General features: G+C 43.8%; 1 protein-coding gene across 4 annotated transcripts in view; it reads right to left on the bottom strand.

Annotated features, from left to right (window-relative positions):
* KDM2A (lysine demethylase 2A) overlaps positions 1-18,170 on the bottom strand; it is a 125,225-nt gene extending 107,055 nt beyond the window's left edge. The window contains exons 1-3 of one of the 4 annotated variants that reach the window (XM_036258745.1): positions 16,063-16,160; positions 8,661-8,781; positions 6,058-6,160 (exon numbers count right to left, since the gene is read on the bottom strand). Coding sequence is in view for 1 of the 4 variants with exons in the window: in XM_036258744.1 (XP_036114637.1) it covers positions 16,063-16,104 (42 nt within the window). In the remaining 3 variants the exon portion in view is untranslated. Of the gene's footprint in view, positions 1-6,057; positions 6,203-8,660; positions 8,782-16,062; positions 16,190-17,375 lie in introns of those variants that run through there. The other 3 variants (XM_036258744.1, XM_036258748.1, XM_036258746.1) reach the window with 3 other exon arrangements.
* Between the last annotated feature and the right edge of the window lie 1,635 nt (positions 18,171-19,805).

Genomic DNA, 19,805 nt, shown 5'->3' with positions numbered 1-19,805 from the left:
AGAAAAACATGTATGCATGCTAGATGAATGCATACACACACACACACACAATATCACAAACCACTCACACACTTTGCTTTGTGCAAGCAGCATTAAAAACAATTTTCAAATACTTTGAATCTACTGCCTCTGACTCAAAGATATTCTGTTTACATAGCTATCATTAGTAGTTCAGAAAAATACCTGTAGCCCTGGCCGGTTTGGCTCAGCGGTTGGAGCGTCGGCCTGCGGTACAAAGAGACCCGGGTTCGGTTCCCGCTAAAGGCACGTACCTCGGTTGCAGTTTGTCCCCGGCCCTGGTCGGTCGTGCGGGTGGCAGCCACTCGATGTGTCCCTTCACGTCAATGTTTCTCTCTCTCTCTCTTCCTCTCTCTCCCTCCCGCTCTATCTGAACAAAAAATAGAAAAGTGTCCTCGGGTGAGGATAAAAAAAAAAGAAAAGAAAAATACCTGTAAATTCAACAGGTATGAAGCACATATGAAGAAAAGTTTTTTAAATAATCTTAAACTATGAAGTGTAAAGTACTTAACCAACTTTTTTTGAACACACAGAAAAACAGACAAACTATTAAAATAATTCCAATGGTTCTCAGACTTGACTGTCTATCAGAATCACCTGCTGGGTCCCATTCCCAGAGTTTTTGATTCAGTAAATTTGGGGTAGGACCCAAGAATCTTCATTTCTAACCAGTTTCCAGATATAGTCAGGGTCACACTTTGAAAACAAATGGTTTAAACTGTGATGCCAAGAAAGAATTTGTAAGTAAATAAAATAAAGCTTAGATAACTAACAGGCTTCCTGATTACCAATCTAAGGTTTTTTCACATTGTTAGGGTTCAATTATTGTTACATATTTTTATGTATTTTTTAAAAGTGCACAACGTATTTTTGTTAAATTCAATAAATGTTTTTTGAGCACTTGAATAAAACATGGGCCTTGCCTTAAAAATGTCTACTCTAGCCCTGGCCGGTTTGGCTCAGCGGTTGGAGCGTCACCCGCGGACCAGAAACGACCTGGTTCATTCTCGCTTAGGGCATGTATCTCGGGTGCAGTTTGTCCGCGGCCCTGGTTGGGGTCGTGTGGTGGATGTGTCTCTCTCACGTCAATGTTTCTTTCTCTCTCTCTTCATCCCTCTCCCTCCCACTCTGTCTAAAGATAAGTGCAAAAAAAATGTCCTCCGGTAAGGATAAAAATAATAATAATAAAAAGTCTACTCTAGCTGGATGAAAATAAACTCATGGTCAAATAATTATAACAAAGTGATTGGTTCTACAAATGAAGTGCATATATATAAAGTTCCTTGGGAACACAACTCAAGAGGACTCAAGAGACCATCTGGGGGCTTTGGAGGATAAATACTAGGTGCTTACCAAGAAGACAGAATGGGGTGGAATGGAGAGCATTTTAGATATACACATTCACAGAAAAACAATCCATCAAGCAACTACTGTGGACCAGGCATTATACTAAGCACTGGATAAAATGGTGAGAAAAGGCATTGTAGCAGCCTTTAATGATGCTTATATTCTAAAATAAAAATAGACAATCAAATAATAATCCAAGTAAATATAAAGTGGCAATGTTGATGAGTGCTATGCATTAAGAGGTATTCTATACTATGAGAACTTAGTCAAAGAAATACTTCTCTGAGCAAAGGGTCTGAGCTAAGGTACAAAGATGGTACCTTAGCATTCTACACACCATGTTCAAACTTTTGTATATAAAAGGTATCTGTAGATACTATTGACGTTAAGTAGATTATTTTTGTCTCCTTTATTTTATTTTTAAGATTTTTTGTTAAGTTTGAGACAGAGGGAGAGAGAGAAACATCGATGTGAGAGCGACACATCATCAGTTATTTCCTGCATGCCCCTCACCCAGGATAGAGCCCAAAACCAGGACTTGTGCCCTGACCGAGAATTAAACGAGCAAAGCCACATGAGGCCCGGGATGACGAAGCCCAAACAACTGAGCCACAATGGCCAGGGATATTTTTGTCTCCTTTGAAGTTCAAAGAAGATACCAGCTGGTGTGGCTCAGTGGATTGAGAGTCATCCCATGGACTGATTAAATATGAAGGATAACAGAGGAAGGAGTAACAGTTGATAATGCCATTAAAAAAATGTAGTTGTCACTCCCATCTTCAAACAAAACAAACAAAAACCCAAGAGAGCCCTGGCCAGTTTGGCTCAGTGGTTAGAGCACATTGGCCGGCAGAACAGAGTCCCGGGTTCGGTTCCTGCTAAGGGCATGTACCTCAGTTGCGGTTTATCCATGGCCCCGGTTGGGGTCATGTGGGTGGCAACCAGTCGTGTCTTTCTCTGTTTCTCTTTCTCTTCCTCCCTCTCTCCCTCCAGCTCTATCTGAAGATAAATGCAAAAACATCCTCAGGTGAGGATTAAAAAAAGAAAAACCCAAGAGAACCTTCTCTGGATCCTGCACTTGAACTATAATTTGAATCCCTTTCTCTTCATAATCAAACTTTGCTAAACTCTTCATTCACTGTCTCTGTATAACCTATCATTTATTTTGAAGAATATCTTCTGCCTTCAAATGCCACTGAAACTCCTATTTTAAAGTCACCAATAACCTCTACATTGCCAAATCCATGGCAATCTTGGTCTTCAATATACTAAGTCTCTGACCTCAGCTGACCACTCCCTCCTCTTTGAAACACTATTAGTATAAAGTGATGTTTAAGAATACAAACTGGAGTCAGACAAATCTGGGTTCAAAAACTGACTTTTCCAGTTACTACTTGGTGGTTTTAGACAAATTTGATTGATTGATAGATAGATAGATAGATATCTAGATATATATATATATTTTTTTTAATATTTTTTATTGATTTTTTTTTTTTTTTAGAGAGATAGAAACATCAATTGGCTGCCTCCTGTACTGGGGATCGAGCCTGCAACCTGAGCATGAGGCCTAACCAGGAATCAAACCGGGACCTCTCAGTCCATGGGACAACACTCAATTCACTGAGCCACAAAGGCCTGGCTGGACAGATTATATTTTTAGTCCCTTCTTGTGTCATTTTTCCTGACCTATAAAATATAAATAATAAAAGCACCTACTTCATAGACTTATGAGCATAAAATGAGTAAAAATACACTAATGATTAGAACAGTGCCTGATAAACAGTAAGTACCACGGTTCCTTAGTTTCCAAGACTTGATTGGAAACTACCTTGATTTTCCTCTCTCTCTCTGGCCCCTCCTTCTCACTTCCTTAGTAAACTAATCCATGTCTACCCAACTTCAATTACCATACTTATGTCAATGAAACCCAGCAGTATGCCTGTAAGTCCTTCCTCAGGTCCAGAATCATAGTTACTCAACAATTCTATAGGCACCTCACATTCAATCTGTCCAGACTTACTCAAAACTGAACTTATGCTATTTCCCTCAATCTCCAAACGTGCTCTTCCTTCAGTGTGTACTATCTCAATAAAAGGCTGCACCACATGTCACCCACATGAGAAAAAAAATTGGGAGTCATGCTTACGCCCTTAACCTCACCCTCCACACATCCAATGAACCAAAATCCTATCATTCTATTTCCTATAGATTTCTCAAAACCTCTCTAATTCTACTGTCAGCACTTCAACTATACCACCATCATTATCTTACCTGAACCTTAGCAGTAACCTCCTAATTAGTCTCACCAAATTCATTCTTGCTCTCTCCCTAATCCTTTCTCCATACTGCAGCCAGTTGATATTAGTCCAAGCATAATACTCCTCTGCTGAATTTCTGCCTTCCCTACTGCCTTCAGGATAAAGCCCTACTTGGACTGACCCCTAACAACCTCATGAAGACAAACTATCTCCCCGACTCTCTTCTCTCCAGTTACACTGGACTTTTAGGTTTTATTTGGTTGGTAGCTTCTTCAAACATGTCAGATTCCTTCCAACCTCAGAGTTTTTGCATATGCTAGCCACTTCTCTTTTAAAGTTGGTTACCTCTACTCACCCTTCAGGTCTCAGCTTTAAAGACCTTATCAGGAAAAGTGTTCTCTGATGCCTTCTCCCATTCTTTTTTTTTTTTTTTTTTATCCTCACCCGAGGACACTTTTTCATTCTTTGTTCAGATAGAGCAGGAGTGAGAGAGAGAGAGAGAAACATTGATGTGAAAGGGACACATCGAGTGGCTGCCACCCGCACGACCAACCAGGGCCGGGGACAAACTGCAACCGAGGTACATGCCCTTAACGGGAACCGAACCCGGGTCTCTCCGGACCGCAGGCCAATGCTCTAACCGCTGAGCCAAACCGGCCAGGGCCCTTCTCCCATTCTTGAAGTTTAGATTAGGTCACCCTATTATACACTCTCTTTGCATCCTGTATTTACCTTTGTAGTCCTTTGTGTAACTATAATTAACACTACTACTGTAAGTATTTATTTAATGTCTGGATTCCCCACCAGACTGTAAGCTTCAAGACAGAGGGACCATGCCTATTTTGCTTATCACTGTATGCCAAGAGCCTTGCATGGTGCCTGACGTATGGTTAAGTACCTGTAACATTTTCTCATCCCTACCATAGGGCTTTGTATTAGCTGGTCCCTCTACCTACAGCTCTGTTGACCCAGACCTGGTCCCTTAAGTTCTTGAACTTCACAAAATTCACTCAAGTCTCAGTTACAAAGTGCCATCTTCAAAGGAAGCCTTTACTAATCACCCAGTCTCAAGAAGTTATTCCCATCATTCAAGAATTTTATCACCTTAATTTCTTCAAAGCATTCAGTACATCTGAAACCACAGTACAGTATTTAGAAGTCTAACAAAGCAAGGTCCAAGCAAAGTGCCTGGCACTATATAAGCACTCAACAAACACAAAAGTGACTGAATCTCCTGAATGAGAAAAGATGGCATGGGAAATACCCCAAATTTAACAACAAAACATTAACAAACTGTGCTCCAACAAAGTTGAAAAAGTGGCAGTTTAGCTTGCTGGGCTTGAAAGCCAGACTGCCTACTTTGAATCCTGGCTCTTTCCCTTCTTAACTGATAACTTTGGACAAGTTATTTAACTGCACTATGCCTCAATTTCCAAACCATTGAAATGGGAATTAGAACCGACCTCAAAAGATTGTTGAGAATTAAATTATTTAATATATGTAAAGTGCCAGTACCAAGCGTATAGTATACATTCAATGTGTACTATTATCCATCCAATCGGGCTTTTCCTCCCAATGTTTCAAATACACAGGGTGACTTTTCCTTTATCTTATTCACCCCAAAAGGGCCACCATTATTTTTGTATACTGCACAACTCCAAAGGCATCATGTGCTGCATGGAAGCACCATCCTTGAGTTCCAGCAACCCCTTGAGATGATCAAAAGAGTAAGATGATGCCCTGGCCTGTTTTGCTCGGTGGTTAGAGCATCAGCCTGCGGACCAAAGAGTCTCGGGTTCAGTTCCGGTCACAGGCATGTGCTTCAGTTGCCAATCTGATTATTTCTCTCTCTCTCTCCCTCTCCCTTTCTGAAAAACAATGGAAAAATATCCTCAGGTGAGGATTAAAAAAAAAAAATTAAGATGATTGCCCAGGTATGGCTCAGAGATTGAGCAATGACCAATGCACCGAGAGGTCGCTGGTTTGATTCCTGGTCAGGACACGTGCCCAGGTTGCAGGCTCCATCCCCAGTAGGGCATGCAGGGGGCAGCTGATCAATGTTTCTCTCTCATTAATGTTTCTATCTATCTCTCCCTCTCCCTTTCACTCTCTCTCTAAAAATCAATAAAAACATTAAAAAAAAAGATTAAGATGATCAAAAGACACAAGAAACAGGGAAGCACTTTGCAAACTTAAAAGTACTATAAAATGATCATTATATTCACAAATCATGAATCTACATTCTCTTGAGGTCACAGTAAGAAAAGGTGGCCAATTACTGCTCTGTGATCCAGGGATATAAAGAGATGGAGTAACGGTTAGGCTACCTTGAATTCACATTGGAGTCTACAACCAGCTGATGACGTTGTTTCTCAGGAATGGTTATAGGGTTTTCTACTATAGGGCAGTTAATAATATTTCAATATTTGCTTACGTCAACACTGCAGCTTTTATCTCATTCTTCTATCCTTCAAAGAGAGTATCAGCCCTGGCCAGTGTAGCTCAGTTGTTAGAGCGTCGGCCTGCACACCGTCAGCCTGCACACGGAAGGATCACAGGTTCGATTCCCAGTCACAGACCTGTACCTGGGTTGCAGATTCGATCCCTGGCCCTGGTCGGGATGAGTGCAAGAAACAACCCATCGATGTGTCTCTCTCTTTCTCTCTTCCCTTCCCTCCCTTCCTTCCACTCTCTAAAAATCAATGGAAAAAATATCCTTAGATGAGGATTAACAAAAAAATAAGAAAGTATCAAAAGGAAATTTCTTGCTGCGACTTTATTGATCTCAAGACAGTGAGTACTTACATTGGTTATCCAAATTAAGTTGATCTAAGGATAAGTTAAAAGAAGTAATAAATCTGCAACTAGTTGAGGATTTGCCATGACTCTGAAGATAGTTTTGTGAAAATTTAACAAATAAAAATGCTTCATGCTTACTTTGGGCAAAGCCCTGAGAAACACAATCTGAGAGTACTTTAGAGATATTCTGAGATAGATTTAAAATTCTAAGATAAATAGCAACTAATCAGGATAACATATATAGAACCTATCTACTGATTTTCAGTCTTACACTACTGACATTTTGAGTCAGATAAAGCATTGTTGTGAGGGGCTGACCTGTTCATTTAGGATGTCTTAGCAGCATCCCCAGACTCGACTCACTAAAATACCAGCAGTACTCCCCTAATCTGACAATCAAAACTGTCTCCAGATATTGCCAAACTCTCTTGACTGGACAACAATCACACCCAGATGAGGATCCCTGTTTTAAACAAACCTGTTCCAGCTATCTAAAACATCCACTCCCCCCCCCCCAAAAAGCCCTGGTCGGTTTTGCTCAGTGGTTAGAACGTCAGCCTGCGGTCCAGAGAGACCCGGGTTCGGTTCCCACTAACGGCATGTACTTTGGTTGCAGTTTGTCCTTGGGTCATGCAGGTGGCAGCCACTCGATATGTCCCTTTCAACGTCAATGTTTCTCTCTCTCTTCCTCTCTCTCCCTCCCACTATATCTGAATAAAAAAATGGAAAAACGTCTTCGGGTGAGGATAGATAAATAAATAAATAAATAAATAACATCTACCCGAGTTCTCAACTCTCCCTTTCAAAAATCCATCCCTCTGATCTTTCTGGTAACCTGATTTAATCTCAGAGTCCACCTCAATTCTTCAATTGCCTTTGCCTCCAAAAGTCTCAGAAATCAATTATAACTCCCTCAATAACATGTCAGTTCTCTTGTTCAAAACCACAGCTGGTGCCCTGGCCAGTTTTGCTCAGCAGTTAGAGCATCAGCCCGTGGACCGAAGGGTTCCAGGTTCGATTCTGGTCAAGGGCACGTATCTGGTTTGCAGGTTCAATCCCTGACCCCAGTCGGGGCCATGCAGGAGGCAACCAAACAATGTCTCTCTCTCACATCGATCTCTCTCTCTCTCTCCCTCCCTCCCTTCCACTCTGTCTAAGAAAAGCCCATAGCTGGGGATAGAGTTGATACTAGTACTCAGGGTTATTGATCCCTGATCAAGCACCCCTTCTATCAGTCACCAAGTTTTAGCAGTCCTTCACTGCCAGCATGTCTTGCTTCCATTCCTTACTATCCATTTCTATATTATACCCCAGAGCAGTGGTTCTCAAAAGTGTGCAAGCATCAGAATCACCTAGCTTGTTAAAACACATTTTGCTGGGCCTTAACCCCAGAGATTCTGATTTCATATGTATAGGGCAGGGCCTAAAAATGTGCATTACTAACATGTTCCCAGATATCCAGATAACGCTTATGCTGCGAGTGAGAGGACCACACTTCGAGAACCACTGCAGGTACCTTTCACCTCCAGAGGTAACTTATTTCTGTATTCTTCCAGACATCTCCCAGATATAAAACTGCAAAACTATTACTTCTAAAACTTCAATCAAATTACTGTTCTATTAAAAATAAACCACAACTAGGGGGAAGGGGGAATCAATGGGGGGAAAAGGAGAAACATCTGTAACAAAAATTAATTAATAAAAAAATAAAATAAAATAAAAATAAACCACAACTTATGACTCTCTATTTTCCATACCTGGCTTTTGTAATTGTTTAAAATATATGCCCAACATTATCACCAGTGTCTCCCTCCCAAAATAAATCTTTTTTTTTAATCCTCACCCGAGGATATTTTTCCATTTATCTTCAGATAGAGTGGAGAAAGGGAGGGAGAGGGAGAGAGGGAGAGAGGAAGGGGCAGAGAGAGAGTGAGAAAGAAAAATATTGATGTGAGATACATCGTTTGGTTGCTTCTCCCAAGACCCCAATCAGGGCCAGGGACCAAACCACAATTGAGGTACGTGCCCTTGAATGGAATCAAACCCACGACTCTTTGGTCCATAGGCCGACACACTAACTGCCGAGCCAAACCGGCCAGGGCTAAATCTTCTACTTTAATTCTACTAATCTAATGGACACCTTCAGAGTAAACCTTATAGGCTTCCCACTCCATAGTACAGCTTATGCTGTCTTTACCTCCTACAAGGCCACCCTCTTCCCTCCTCCTCTCTACCTACCTGAAGGAGGCCTTCACCACTGTATTTGCCAAAACCACGTTTGGTCACTATCTGCTGCCTTTTATCTTTACGGTTTTAAGTTTTTACCAAGTACTCACAGATAGAGAAAACCCCCAAGAACCTAAAATTTAAAACAGAAAACAATGATATGAGTGACATGCATAAATAAAAGGCCTGACATATACATAAACTACACAAATATCAGTGTTTTAATGGATTAAGTGCAATAAATTCAAAGTTCACAAAAAGAAAGAATGTGCCAATCTTTTAAAAAAATATGATTAAACTCTGGCTGTCAGATATTTATAGCTATCTTATTTAGGATGTTATGGAGGACTCTGTTAGAGAAGAAACATTTAAAGTAGAGAAAATACTTAGTCTATAACTTTCTACAACAGAAGAGGGTATCATTTGTTTTCTGTATCAAATGCACCACAAGAGAGATTGTATGGTGTGAGAGAAGAAACATGGGAATTCAAGATCTGGTTCTACTTACTCCCAACCAATGGTGATCTTGGGCAAGTCAAGCATGGCCCCCTCAAACCTCGATTTTCATAATAAATAAAAATTAAGGTTTAAAACTATACAGTCTACCTTACAGGAGTGCTTTGAGGATTAAATAATGTAAGGTATATGAAAGAACCTAATCTAGTATTTAGCACGTGATAAATGTTTATTGAATTTTCGTTTTTGTTAATGTGAAAGCACAATGCAAAAATACAGTATTATTCAAAAAATAAGATAAACAGAGCAAATTTATGAAACCTGATTAAGGATGTCCATTTCCCAAGGGGAAAAAAAATTTAAAGAATATAAAGAATTGTAAATCCCTCAGCATGGTATACAGTAAATGTATCAATTTCCTGACTTAACGGCCAAAACCAACACTTGAGAGTAACACAAATACCATCACTTGCAAATTTACAACTTAAAGTTTATCTGAAAGTCCGCAAAAGTTTTGACATAGAGGGTTTAGGACAGGATTAGTGGTAGGAGAACTTAAATTCAGACAGAGCTTTTAAAGATTAACAAAACATTTTCTTATTTGTTCTAATGGCCCAAACGTTATAAATGTATTTATCTGGCATATGTATTAAGCATAAGTTTTTATCTTTTATAGCTTTGATCTTCTGGTTCTTATATATACTGCAAGACTCAATATCCAGGTATTTTGCTCATCCCTATGCACCAAATTCTCCTCAATTCTAGTAACCTATTCCTAGCACTTGAAAAAACTGGTAGTACAAAAAAAGTATTTATCAAGGCTTCCAACAACATAAACAAATACTGAGCACTTTCTATGTTGTAGACTGAGTACCTTTTTTTTTTTGGTTAATCCTCACCTTAGGATATTTTTCCATTGATTTTTTAGATAGAGGGGAAGGGAGGGAGGGAGAGGAAGCAAAAAAAAAAAAAAGAGAAAGAAACATCCCTGTGAGAAAGACACATCAATTGGTTGCCTCCCGCACAACTACAACCGGGATGGGGGATTGCACCCGCAACCCAGGTATGTGCCCTTGACCAGAACTGAACCTGCCGACCCTTCAGTCCTCAGGTGACGCTATAACCACAGAGCAAAAATAGCCAGGGTATTAAGGCTACTTACTGAACACTTTCTATGTGTCAGGCACTGTTCAAAGCACCCATAATATATACCATAAACAAAAACAAGGTCCCAAGTCTCAAGAAGCTTACATTAATGGAGAGATATGCACAAACCAATTTAAGTACGGTAGGTAGTGATTAGTGCTCAGCAAAATAAAACAAGAGAAAATGATAGAACTTAAATATAGTCCTTACTCTCAGTCCTCAAAATATAGCTTACTGTGGAAGACTGATACATTAAGAATAAAGAATTAGCTCCCTCATTAGCTGCATTTCAAATTACCTGAAAATGGGCGACAAGTTTTGCTTACATTATGAGGAAGGAGGCTGACACACTCAGAACATACTCCTTCACAAACAGACTGAAGGTTAAGGCTAATGAAATAATTATAAATAAGCAAGTTCAACATTTTAGACCGTCTATTAACTTCTTTTTCTAGTTGTTAACAATATGACCCTTTCATGATAGGGAAAAAAATCGCTTAAAATTAAGATTTTATTTTGCCTAGTCCATTCCTGGTCAAAAGACCATTGAATGGGGGACTGGCCACATAGCTCAGTTGGTTACAAGTGCTGTCCCCATAGGCCAAGGTTTTGGGTTTTATCCCCCATCAAGGCACATATAAGAATCAACCAATGAATACATAAACAAGTGGAACAACAAATTGATGTTTCCTCCCCCACACTTTCTCTAAAATAAATAAATAAAAAAATTTTTTAAAAAGACGCTGGAGTGGGGTCATTCAAAGTGGGACTGTTTATAAAGGGATAATCTGGTAAGTGCTGAATATGGAGAGACAATTTCATGGGTAACCCAGAGAAAGGTAAAAATATCATCATGGCTTCAGCCCCCCCCCTCTTTTCTTGCAAAGATAATGACTTAACTATTTCAAAGAAAATCATATGTAAAGTACATTAACAGGAGTGAACATTCAATGGCGTAATAACATCCTTTAGGAAATCTCTTAATCTCATCATCAAAATTGACAAGCAAAATGAATTCTCAAGTACATCAACGTCTCCCTCTTCAGATAACACCACAGGCTTAGGTGAATTCAAGAGAAAAAATATGTAAGTTATGTAACTTCTTTTACCCTGAAGTATATTGTCTTCAGGTTCTTTGACACTGATTTAGGTGTTCATTCGTTTCTACAACTGCCTTTGGCAGGGGCTAGTGAATTTTACTATACAGGTTGATGGCAGATATTATAATCCAGTATAACAAAGATCATCTTTTCCAATAAAAATGAAAAAAGTCCAAAGTTAAAAATGAAGGTCATCATACTACATAGCATAGAAATCTTAAACATTTAAACACACATTATTTTGTCCTTGATTTTCTATGCAATAAGGATTACTCAATTATAAAAGAGCATCAATTACAATTGCTATGGATTAAGAAATTTTAAGATATTATGCTGAACACTCCCTGTAAGTGAATACTTAAATATTAATGGAGGGTCACAAACATCCAAAATTACTCCAACACTTTGGTTCCTGAAACCAAATGAAGGAAAAAAAGGTCCCATCTTTAGTACTTGTCAATGTTTCTCAATAAGGTCCTACATCTAAATTTATTAAAATACAAAAATAAATCACCTTTACTTCCAGACAACCAAACATCCGCCCATCATCAAAACTGAAGCTTCTGTTCCTCTCCTCAGGTATATCAATTTGACTTGGAGATCTATCTGGCTTTTTTCTAGGAATCCATATATACTAAAACTACTGATTCTTTCATTAAAAAAAAAAAATCGATGTCTTACTTTAAAAAAGCCAAACAGCCCTGGCTGGTTTGGCTCAGAGGTTAGAGCATCAGCACTCGGACCAAAGGATCGGGGGTTCCATTCCTGGTCAAGGGCACATACCTAGTTCGATCCCTGGCCTCAGTCAGGGTCATGGGGTGGTTCAAGAGGCAACCAATTGATGTGTCTCTCTCACGTTGATGTTTCTCTCTCTCTCCCCCTTCCTCCCTTCCACTAAAAATACACAGAAAAATAGCCTTGGGTGAGGATTAACAAAAACAGTCACCTTGATCATTACAAACCATACACACACACACAAAAAGCCAAACAGTATTTACCCTCCCATGTCATTTCCTACACTACAAAATTAGTGTCTGGTTCCAGAAAGTAGAGTTTAGCCCTGGCCAGTTTGGGTCAGCGGTTAGAGCGTCGGCCCATGGACCAGAGAATCGTGGGTTTGGTTCCCGCTAAGGGCATGTACCTTAGTTGCAGTTTGTCCCGGGCCCTGGTTGGGGTCATGTGGGTGGCAACCACTTGATGTGTCTCTCTCACATCGATGTTTCTCTCTCTCTCTCCCTCACACTCTATCTGAAGATAAATGTAAAAATGTCCTCAGGTGAGGATAAAAAAAATAAATAAATAAAGTAGAGTTTATTCCCAAACCTACACATACACATCATCTTCAAAGGTACAATTCTCTTCCACATGTAATAAGTAAATACTAGTTTGGTAAAAGACAAGCCAATTTTTAAAAACTAGCTATTTCTGATTTTCTTACCTTTTTTTTTTTTTAATCCTCATCCGAGGACACTCTTCGATATTCTGTTCAGATAAAGGGAGAGGGAGAGAGAGAGAGAGAGAGAAACATCGACGTGAAAGCGACACATCGAGTGGTTGCCACCCACACGACCCAACCAGGGCCGGGGACAAACTGCAACCGAGGTACGTGCCCTTAGCGGGAACCGAACCCGGGTCTCTCCGGACCGCAGGCCGACGCTCTAACCGCTGAGCCAAACCGGCCAGGGCTATTTTTCCATTTTTGTTCCGATAGAGTGGGAGGGAGAGAGGGAGAGAGAGAGAGAAACATTGATGTGACAGAGACACATGGACTGGTTGCCTCCTACACGACCAAGACCAGGGCCGACCAAGACCAGGGCCGGGGATGAGCCGCAACCAAGGCATGTGCCCTTGATCGAAATCAAACCTGAGACTCATTGGTCCACGGGCTGACGCTATAACCGCTTGAGCCAAACCAGCCAGGGCTATTTCTGGCTTTTTAAAAAATGACTTGTCATAAAGATAATATAAACCTATCAAAATTTACTTTACCAAATTCAACCTGTGCGCTTGACATAACTATGTCAGTAAAAGGCATTAAAAGGATCTATTCAATCGAAAATAGATCTTATTAATACAAATACAACTTTTTTTTTAAAGGCAAAGGGTGGCCCTGGCCAGTAGGCTTCAGTTGGTTGGAGCGTCGTGCCATGCACCAGAAGACCACGGGTTCAATTCCTAGTCAGGGTACACACCTGAGTTGTGGGTTCAATCCCTGGTCAAGGTGTGAACGAGAGGCAACCAATTGACGTGTCTCTTTCACATCGATGTTTCTCTCTCTTTCCTAAGCTCGCTCTCTCTTCCCCTCTCCCTCCCTAAAATCAGTAATAATAATAAGATAAAGAGTCTTCAATACAAAAAAGTCATTCTTGTTCTGAAATGAGTTTAGACTCACGACTTTTAATAGTACTACTTTTCTCTCCCATGAGGCTATTTTAAAAGATGAACAGTTCTCCCAAACAACATGAAATAGCAGTCAATACCACTATAGTCGATGTACTATATGATTCAATTCAATTTGACAAATATATACTGTATGAGACCAAATCACTAAGCCAAGCTGGTAAACCTGTCATTTTGTCTTTCAAACTTTATGTTCCAGGGCCAATCACTACAAAATAAACTTAAGTTCTATACTATGACCTACTTTAAAGATAAAGTGTTAAAATATACATACGTAAACTACTATAAAGATTAGCCTTTAAGCCTTTATGTCAGTTTTAAATTGTTCAAATAAGCTCTAACTTAATCAGTAGAAAATTCTGTAATGTGAGCATTCACCAAAGAGATAGTAAAAGTTTGGTAGGCAAACTGCCACATAAATAAGTGACCAATATGCTCTCATATAAAAAGTTATATTTTGGAAGGGACTTACACTTCATATATAATTTTGTTATGTAATCTTAGAAAGGAAAACAGATGTCAGTCTCCCTAAACTTCAAAATTATTACCCAAAATTCTTTTTAAAATTTTTTCTCTATTGATTTTAGAGAAAGAGGAAGGGAAAGGGAGAGAAACAGAAACATCGATGAGAGAGAACATCGAATGGTTGCCTCCTGCACGCCTCTCACTGGGGATTTGGCCCACAACCTGGGCATGTGCCCTGACCGGGAATCGAACCACCAACCTGTTGGTGCATGGGACGATGCTCAACCACTGAGCCACACAAGCTGGGCTACCCAAAATTCTAAATAAGAAAGATGCCCCCAAATATCTGATGTACCTTCTTACATAACATGGCTACAACTGCTCATGAACCAAGAGAAAAAAATAGAATAAGGAAAGGATTAATGTGCGCAACAGGTATTAATCACTATAATTAACAAAAAAATTATTATAAGGACAAAAATCACAGATTCCTGTATCTCCCTACAACTATTTTGTTAAAAAATATGAAAACTTTTATTTGATGAAAGGCTCTTCCTTTGAAAAACTGGATCCCAAGATCCCTCAGATATTTATGTAATAGGTCAACAATTCTACAAGCTTGACATGATAAGCATAATCTTTCTTTTTTCCCAAAGAAAGTTTAATTCAAGAAAGGTAAAAAAATAATAATAATTCCTAAATGTACAAAACTCCACTACTGATACATTTTATTCCTAAAAATTAGAGACAAAGAATTATGATCTCAACACACAGATTGGGAGACAAGAGGCAAGTCTCTGAAATAGGCTTGCCAGAACACATGCCTGCTAAATATACTCGCCAATTCACTCCACACCTTTTTACCAGTCACATAAAGAGGGGGAAAAAAAGTGGCCTTTTGCCTTTTCTCAAAAAGAGTGGAGATCACCAGAAAATGGATTAAAGAATAACTTTTTTTCTCTCCAAATGAAATCTAAACACAGAGCCAAATAAAATCACCATAAATTCCTTTAGTGATCTTCTAGGTCTTTCAGTTCACCAAATTTCACATAATACATGAAATTTGTGTCTTTCCTCATACCCTACTATACAAACACAAATTCAAATTTCTGGAATAAATATATGGTGCGAATATTAATAAAGCTCTCTTTGGCCAGGGAAACGAAATCAAATTCTTAACCGCCAAATAGGGAAACCTTGAGAAGAAAGCAGAGCCTAAAGGAGCATGTATTCATATGCACATACAAGCTAATTCCCTCCAAATCATTACTAAGTAGAAATTTCTTTCTATAAGATGACATACACTCCTCCCAAAATACAAAATACAGAACTTCATAAGCATCCAGTATTCTACCTTTTCTCAATCAATCCCCCCCAACCTTCCTTCCAAACCTATCAAAGTGTTAATTTGTTTAAAAACTAAAGACTCCATAGTTCTACACCCCAGCTCAAGGCCACAAATCCTGGCACACCATAATCTTTAAAAAATTATATCAAACTATCCTTCCTCAAACAGTTTTGCCTCTGAAATTTACATTCTGATCTAACTTAATTCGAGAATTATTACAATGTCAGTATTGCAAAATTAGTTATCCTTGTCACGTTGCAATCCACAAAATCCTTGGAATTACAGTACTTTCTATATAAGTTAACGGCTACATATAACTCCATTTCCAAACAGGATGAATACTAAGGCTCTAGTAAAACCCAAATGAGATATATACCTTCTCTCCTCCTCTGGTACACAGAAAAGCCACCTGAAAAGTTGTGATCACAGTATATTCACAAATAGAAACATTATAGTTATTCTGCTTCAAAACTGGGGGAAAAATAAATAAAATACTAACCAATCTCTGGCTGTAACGAATCCTTTCTTCTTCGGGTTCCATCTCTCTCTTCTGTTGAAATTACCGTAAAGAAACCACTCCAGGGCTGCCTTCCTCTTCCTCCTTATGAACCAGATTGATTGCAACACTAAAGAATAATGACATGAGCAGAGGTGAGAACTTAAACTCAACCTTTCCTTCCATGGGGGGAAAAAAGTGTTTTAAAATACGTGTAAGTTAAAGGCTCTCTGAGAAATCTGGTTCCTCTTCATCAGTTTGGGATCTCTCTGCTCTTGTGCAAGTGGGTCCATGTCATGACCAACATTAATCACATTACAACAGTCCCAGGCCTAAGCCAAAGGAGATGCTGGTTTCAGTTCCCTGTGGTTGGGCCACACCACTTGTTTCTCCCCACAGGATACAATTAGCAAGGATCCCCTTCATGGCAAGCATGGGGGGGTGGTATTTGAGGAGGGGGGGGTAGACAACACTGACCAGGTGAAGCAGGCACACTGAACTAATCCAGATCCTAACCAAATTAGTTCTCTCTCACTGGTAATTAGAAACTGAAGGAAAAAAGGGCAGACTAACCATATTAAAAGAGGACAAGAAATTAGGATTTGAAGAAAGGCTTCAAAATACAATTTCCCACACCCCTCTGGAAGGCAACAATCGTCGCCTTCCTTCTTAGACTCCCCGGATCTTTTCATTCCCAAACCAACCCTCCACCCCAACCCAAGATGTGTACAACTCTGAAACAAATGCAAGAGAGTTGCAAATCGGGGACAAAAATTCCATCAGATGTTCTGAATAAATAAAAAACTAAACGACTCTACCTATAGATATAAGTAAAATACATCTTTTCCAAAAATTAAATCAAGACAGGTTTGCGCGAAGGGTCTATAATATCAGGAAAGGTTTTCCATTTTTTTCCCCTAAATATTCTTGTAGATAATGGCTTCCATAGGGGATGCAGATTTGTTTTTCTAACTACATTACCGCCACGTTAATAGCATCCTTTCAAAACTGCTACGAGACCAGAGGACCCGATGACACAGTTTGGGAGAACAGTTCGTGGCAGAGCCCTCCTGGAGGAAGCACTCGCCCCAAGTCGGGAGAGAAACCTCGTTTGCACCCCCTGGGCGAGGATCGCCGGGGCTTGAGAGCAGCCAGGGCCGGAGACCGAAAACCGCGAATCGCGCCGGGCTCCCCATGGGAAAGGCGTTTCAATGGTTCACCCATCGGAAAAAGAAATAGAAACTTTACATTAAGTCTTTAGATAACACAGCGGACCAAACTTCCAAAGGGGGGGAGGGTAGAGGGGGGAATCTCACCGGGGATTTTGCTCTGGAGTTCTTGACCAAGGGAGAAGTAAAAGATTCCAAAAACTGAGAGGAAAAATTAAATCCCAAACGTCGTCTTCGGTTTTTTCCGTGGATCAACCCAGTATCCAGAAAGGGTCAAAGCGACCCGGAAAAGAGAGGAAACAGTTGCTGAATCAAATCTGCTCTTCTGGCTTTGGAGACGGAGTCGGAGGCGTCAGGAGAGGGGAGCGCGACCCCTCGGCGCCGAGCCCGGGGCGCCCCCGCCTCCCCCGGGCCAGCGGTCAGCAGCCCGAGCCCGAGCCCCGGGCCAGCCCCGGCCGCGGGGAGCTCCCTCCTCGCCGTGCCCTCGGCCAGCAGCCGCCCGGCCGCCTCCGGAGCCCGAGATCGGCGGCCGATCAGCTGAGACCGGCCGGCCCGAGGCTCCCCGCGCCGCCCCGGCCCCCCGGAACGCGGGCCCCGGCCCCGGGGGGCAGAGAGGGCGGGAGCGGCGCGCCGGGCTGGGGGCCCGGGCTCCCCTCGCGTCTCCCCCTCAGCCCGGGCTCCGCGCTGCGGGACGAGCCCCCGGCTACTCCCCAGTCGCAGAGGAGGGATTCCGGGGGATGGGCCCCCTGGCGTTGCCCCTCCTCCCGGAGCGCCCCCTGCCCAGAATAGAAAGAGCGGCGACAGGCCCAGCCGCTGGGAAGGTGCTCTAAGAGTCGCAGCCGCCGCTGCCGCCGCCGCTGCCGGGGAGGGGTGTTGTTTCCCTCACACAGGAGGAGCCGCCGAAGCAGCCGCCGCCATTTTGAACCCGTCAGACTCTCACATACACACAGCTCCTCCGCGGCGCACTGCGCAGGCGCCGCCTCCCCACCCCTCCTCCGGCTCGCCTCTCCACCCCCACTCCCCTTCAAGCCTCCCTACGCTTCTTACCGCTCTCCCGGGCGCACGTGAACGCGCACGCGTCACTCTCCTCAACGCGGACACTCCGCCGGCGCGCGCACGCGCGGAAGCGTCGGCCTCGAAACGCCCGCGCCTGGCGACGCCGACCCGGCTCCCCGCACCCCCTCGCATCAGGCTGGAGGCCCTCCCGCAGGCCCACCGCCCCCACTCCCCGCGGGCCTCCTTCCAGAGCTCTGGCCCGGCCCGCTGCTCGCGCCTGCGCGCAGGCCACGGATCCTCCGCGCGCTCCCCCCCACACACGCCCTCGTTCGAACACTCACACTCACACTCACACACACGCACACTTCGCTTCTGTGACCCCGCCCCTCGCCGGCCAGCTGCGCCGGCGGCCCTCCCCCACCTCTCCTGGGAGGGTGGTGACCCCCCGACCCCCCACAAAGCACAACACCCCCCCAGCAGTGGGGAGAAGCGCCTGGTTCCCCTGCAGCCACCCTCTGCCCCACTCAGCCCGTCACAGTCAGACAACCTGAGGGCCGGGCGGCCTGGGCCAAGGCAGCCGTTGCCCGCCTCAAAGCGGGGTCTCCCGGGGTCAGGCCGCTGGGCCCGGCCGACTCGACCCGGGCGCCCGGTTCGGGCCTGCCAGGGCGACGGGGCGCGGGGAAGGGGCGCCTTCCCGCCTGCTGCCCTCCCCTTGCGCCCGCCAGTGGGCCGAGGCCGGCCTGCCGATCCCCGCCGCCGGGCCTGTCCGCGCTCGGCTCGGGGGCTTCTCGGTGCAGCGGCCTGGCCCCGCCTCACCCACTCCTCGCCGCTCCGAAGGGGCAGGAAACGGGAGTAGCATGTCTGTCCTGGTTTCGGCTCCCCGGGGTTGGGGGCCTCCAGGCGCTTGACAAGGGCGTCCACAGGTACTGGGCGCAGGAGTGGTCTCCGCGACGGCCCGGGGGCGGCGGCAGCCGGCGCGCCCACCGCGGGCCCGAGGCGCCCGGGTAGGTGGCCCTGGAAGCCCCGGCTCCTCGGCCACGCTCAGGTTTCCGCAGCGCCGGTGCCCCCGGCGGCCCGGGTGGGACGTGACCCCGCCCCCGGCGAGTCGGGGCGCCCCCCACGGAGGGGTGCGCGGGCCGCCCCCCGTCCCGGGTTGGCCTCGCTGCCCCGGGCCGAAGCGGGCGCGGAGGCCCAGCCGGGAAGATGTCTCCTCTCGGTGCGCGCAGCTTCGCGCGAGGGTCAGCGACGGGGCAGCGGCCGCCCGAGGCGCTCCGGCCCTGCCCACGAACGGGCTCCCGCGGCTCGACCGCCACCCGACGGGCTGGCAGGCAGGGGACGTCGACGGAGCCGGGCAGAGGTATCTGAGCAACGCCATGCGAGCAGCCCAGCCGCGCTCAGGGCATTCCCCCAGCCAATCTCGTGCTCTGGGGCCCGTTTCAACTATAAATCCCCTGAAGGACCGTGGCTTGGGCGTTACGCATCCGGGTCCGCACCACCGGCTTGACTGCACCCTTGCTGAGGGGTGTCACGCAGATCTCTTCCTCCCTGCCTCGGTTACCCTCTCCTTCGCCTCTGATTCCT

The sequence above is a fragment of the Molossus molossus genome, unplaced genomic scaffold (genome assembly GCF_014108415.1).
Source record: "Molossus molossus isolate mMolMol1 unplaced genomic scaffold, mMolMol1.p scaffold_m16_p_13, whole genome shotgun sequence".
NCBI classification, from domain to species: domain Eukaryota; kingdom Metazoa; phylum Chordata; class Mammalia; order Chiroptera; family Molossidae; genus Molossus; species Molossus molossus.
The sequence above is the reverse complement of the archived record's forward strand: the minus strand, read 5'-3'. Positions and strand labels throughout refer to the sequence as shown.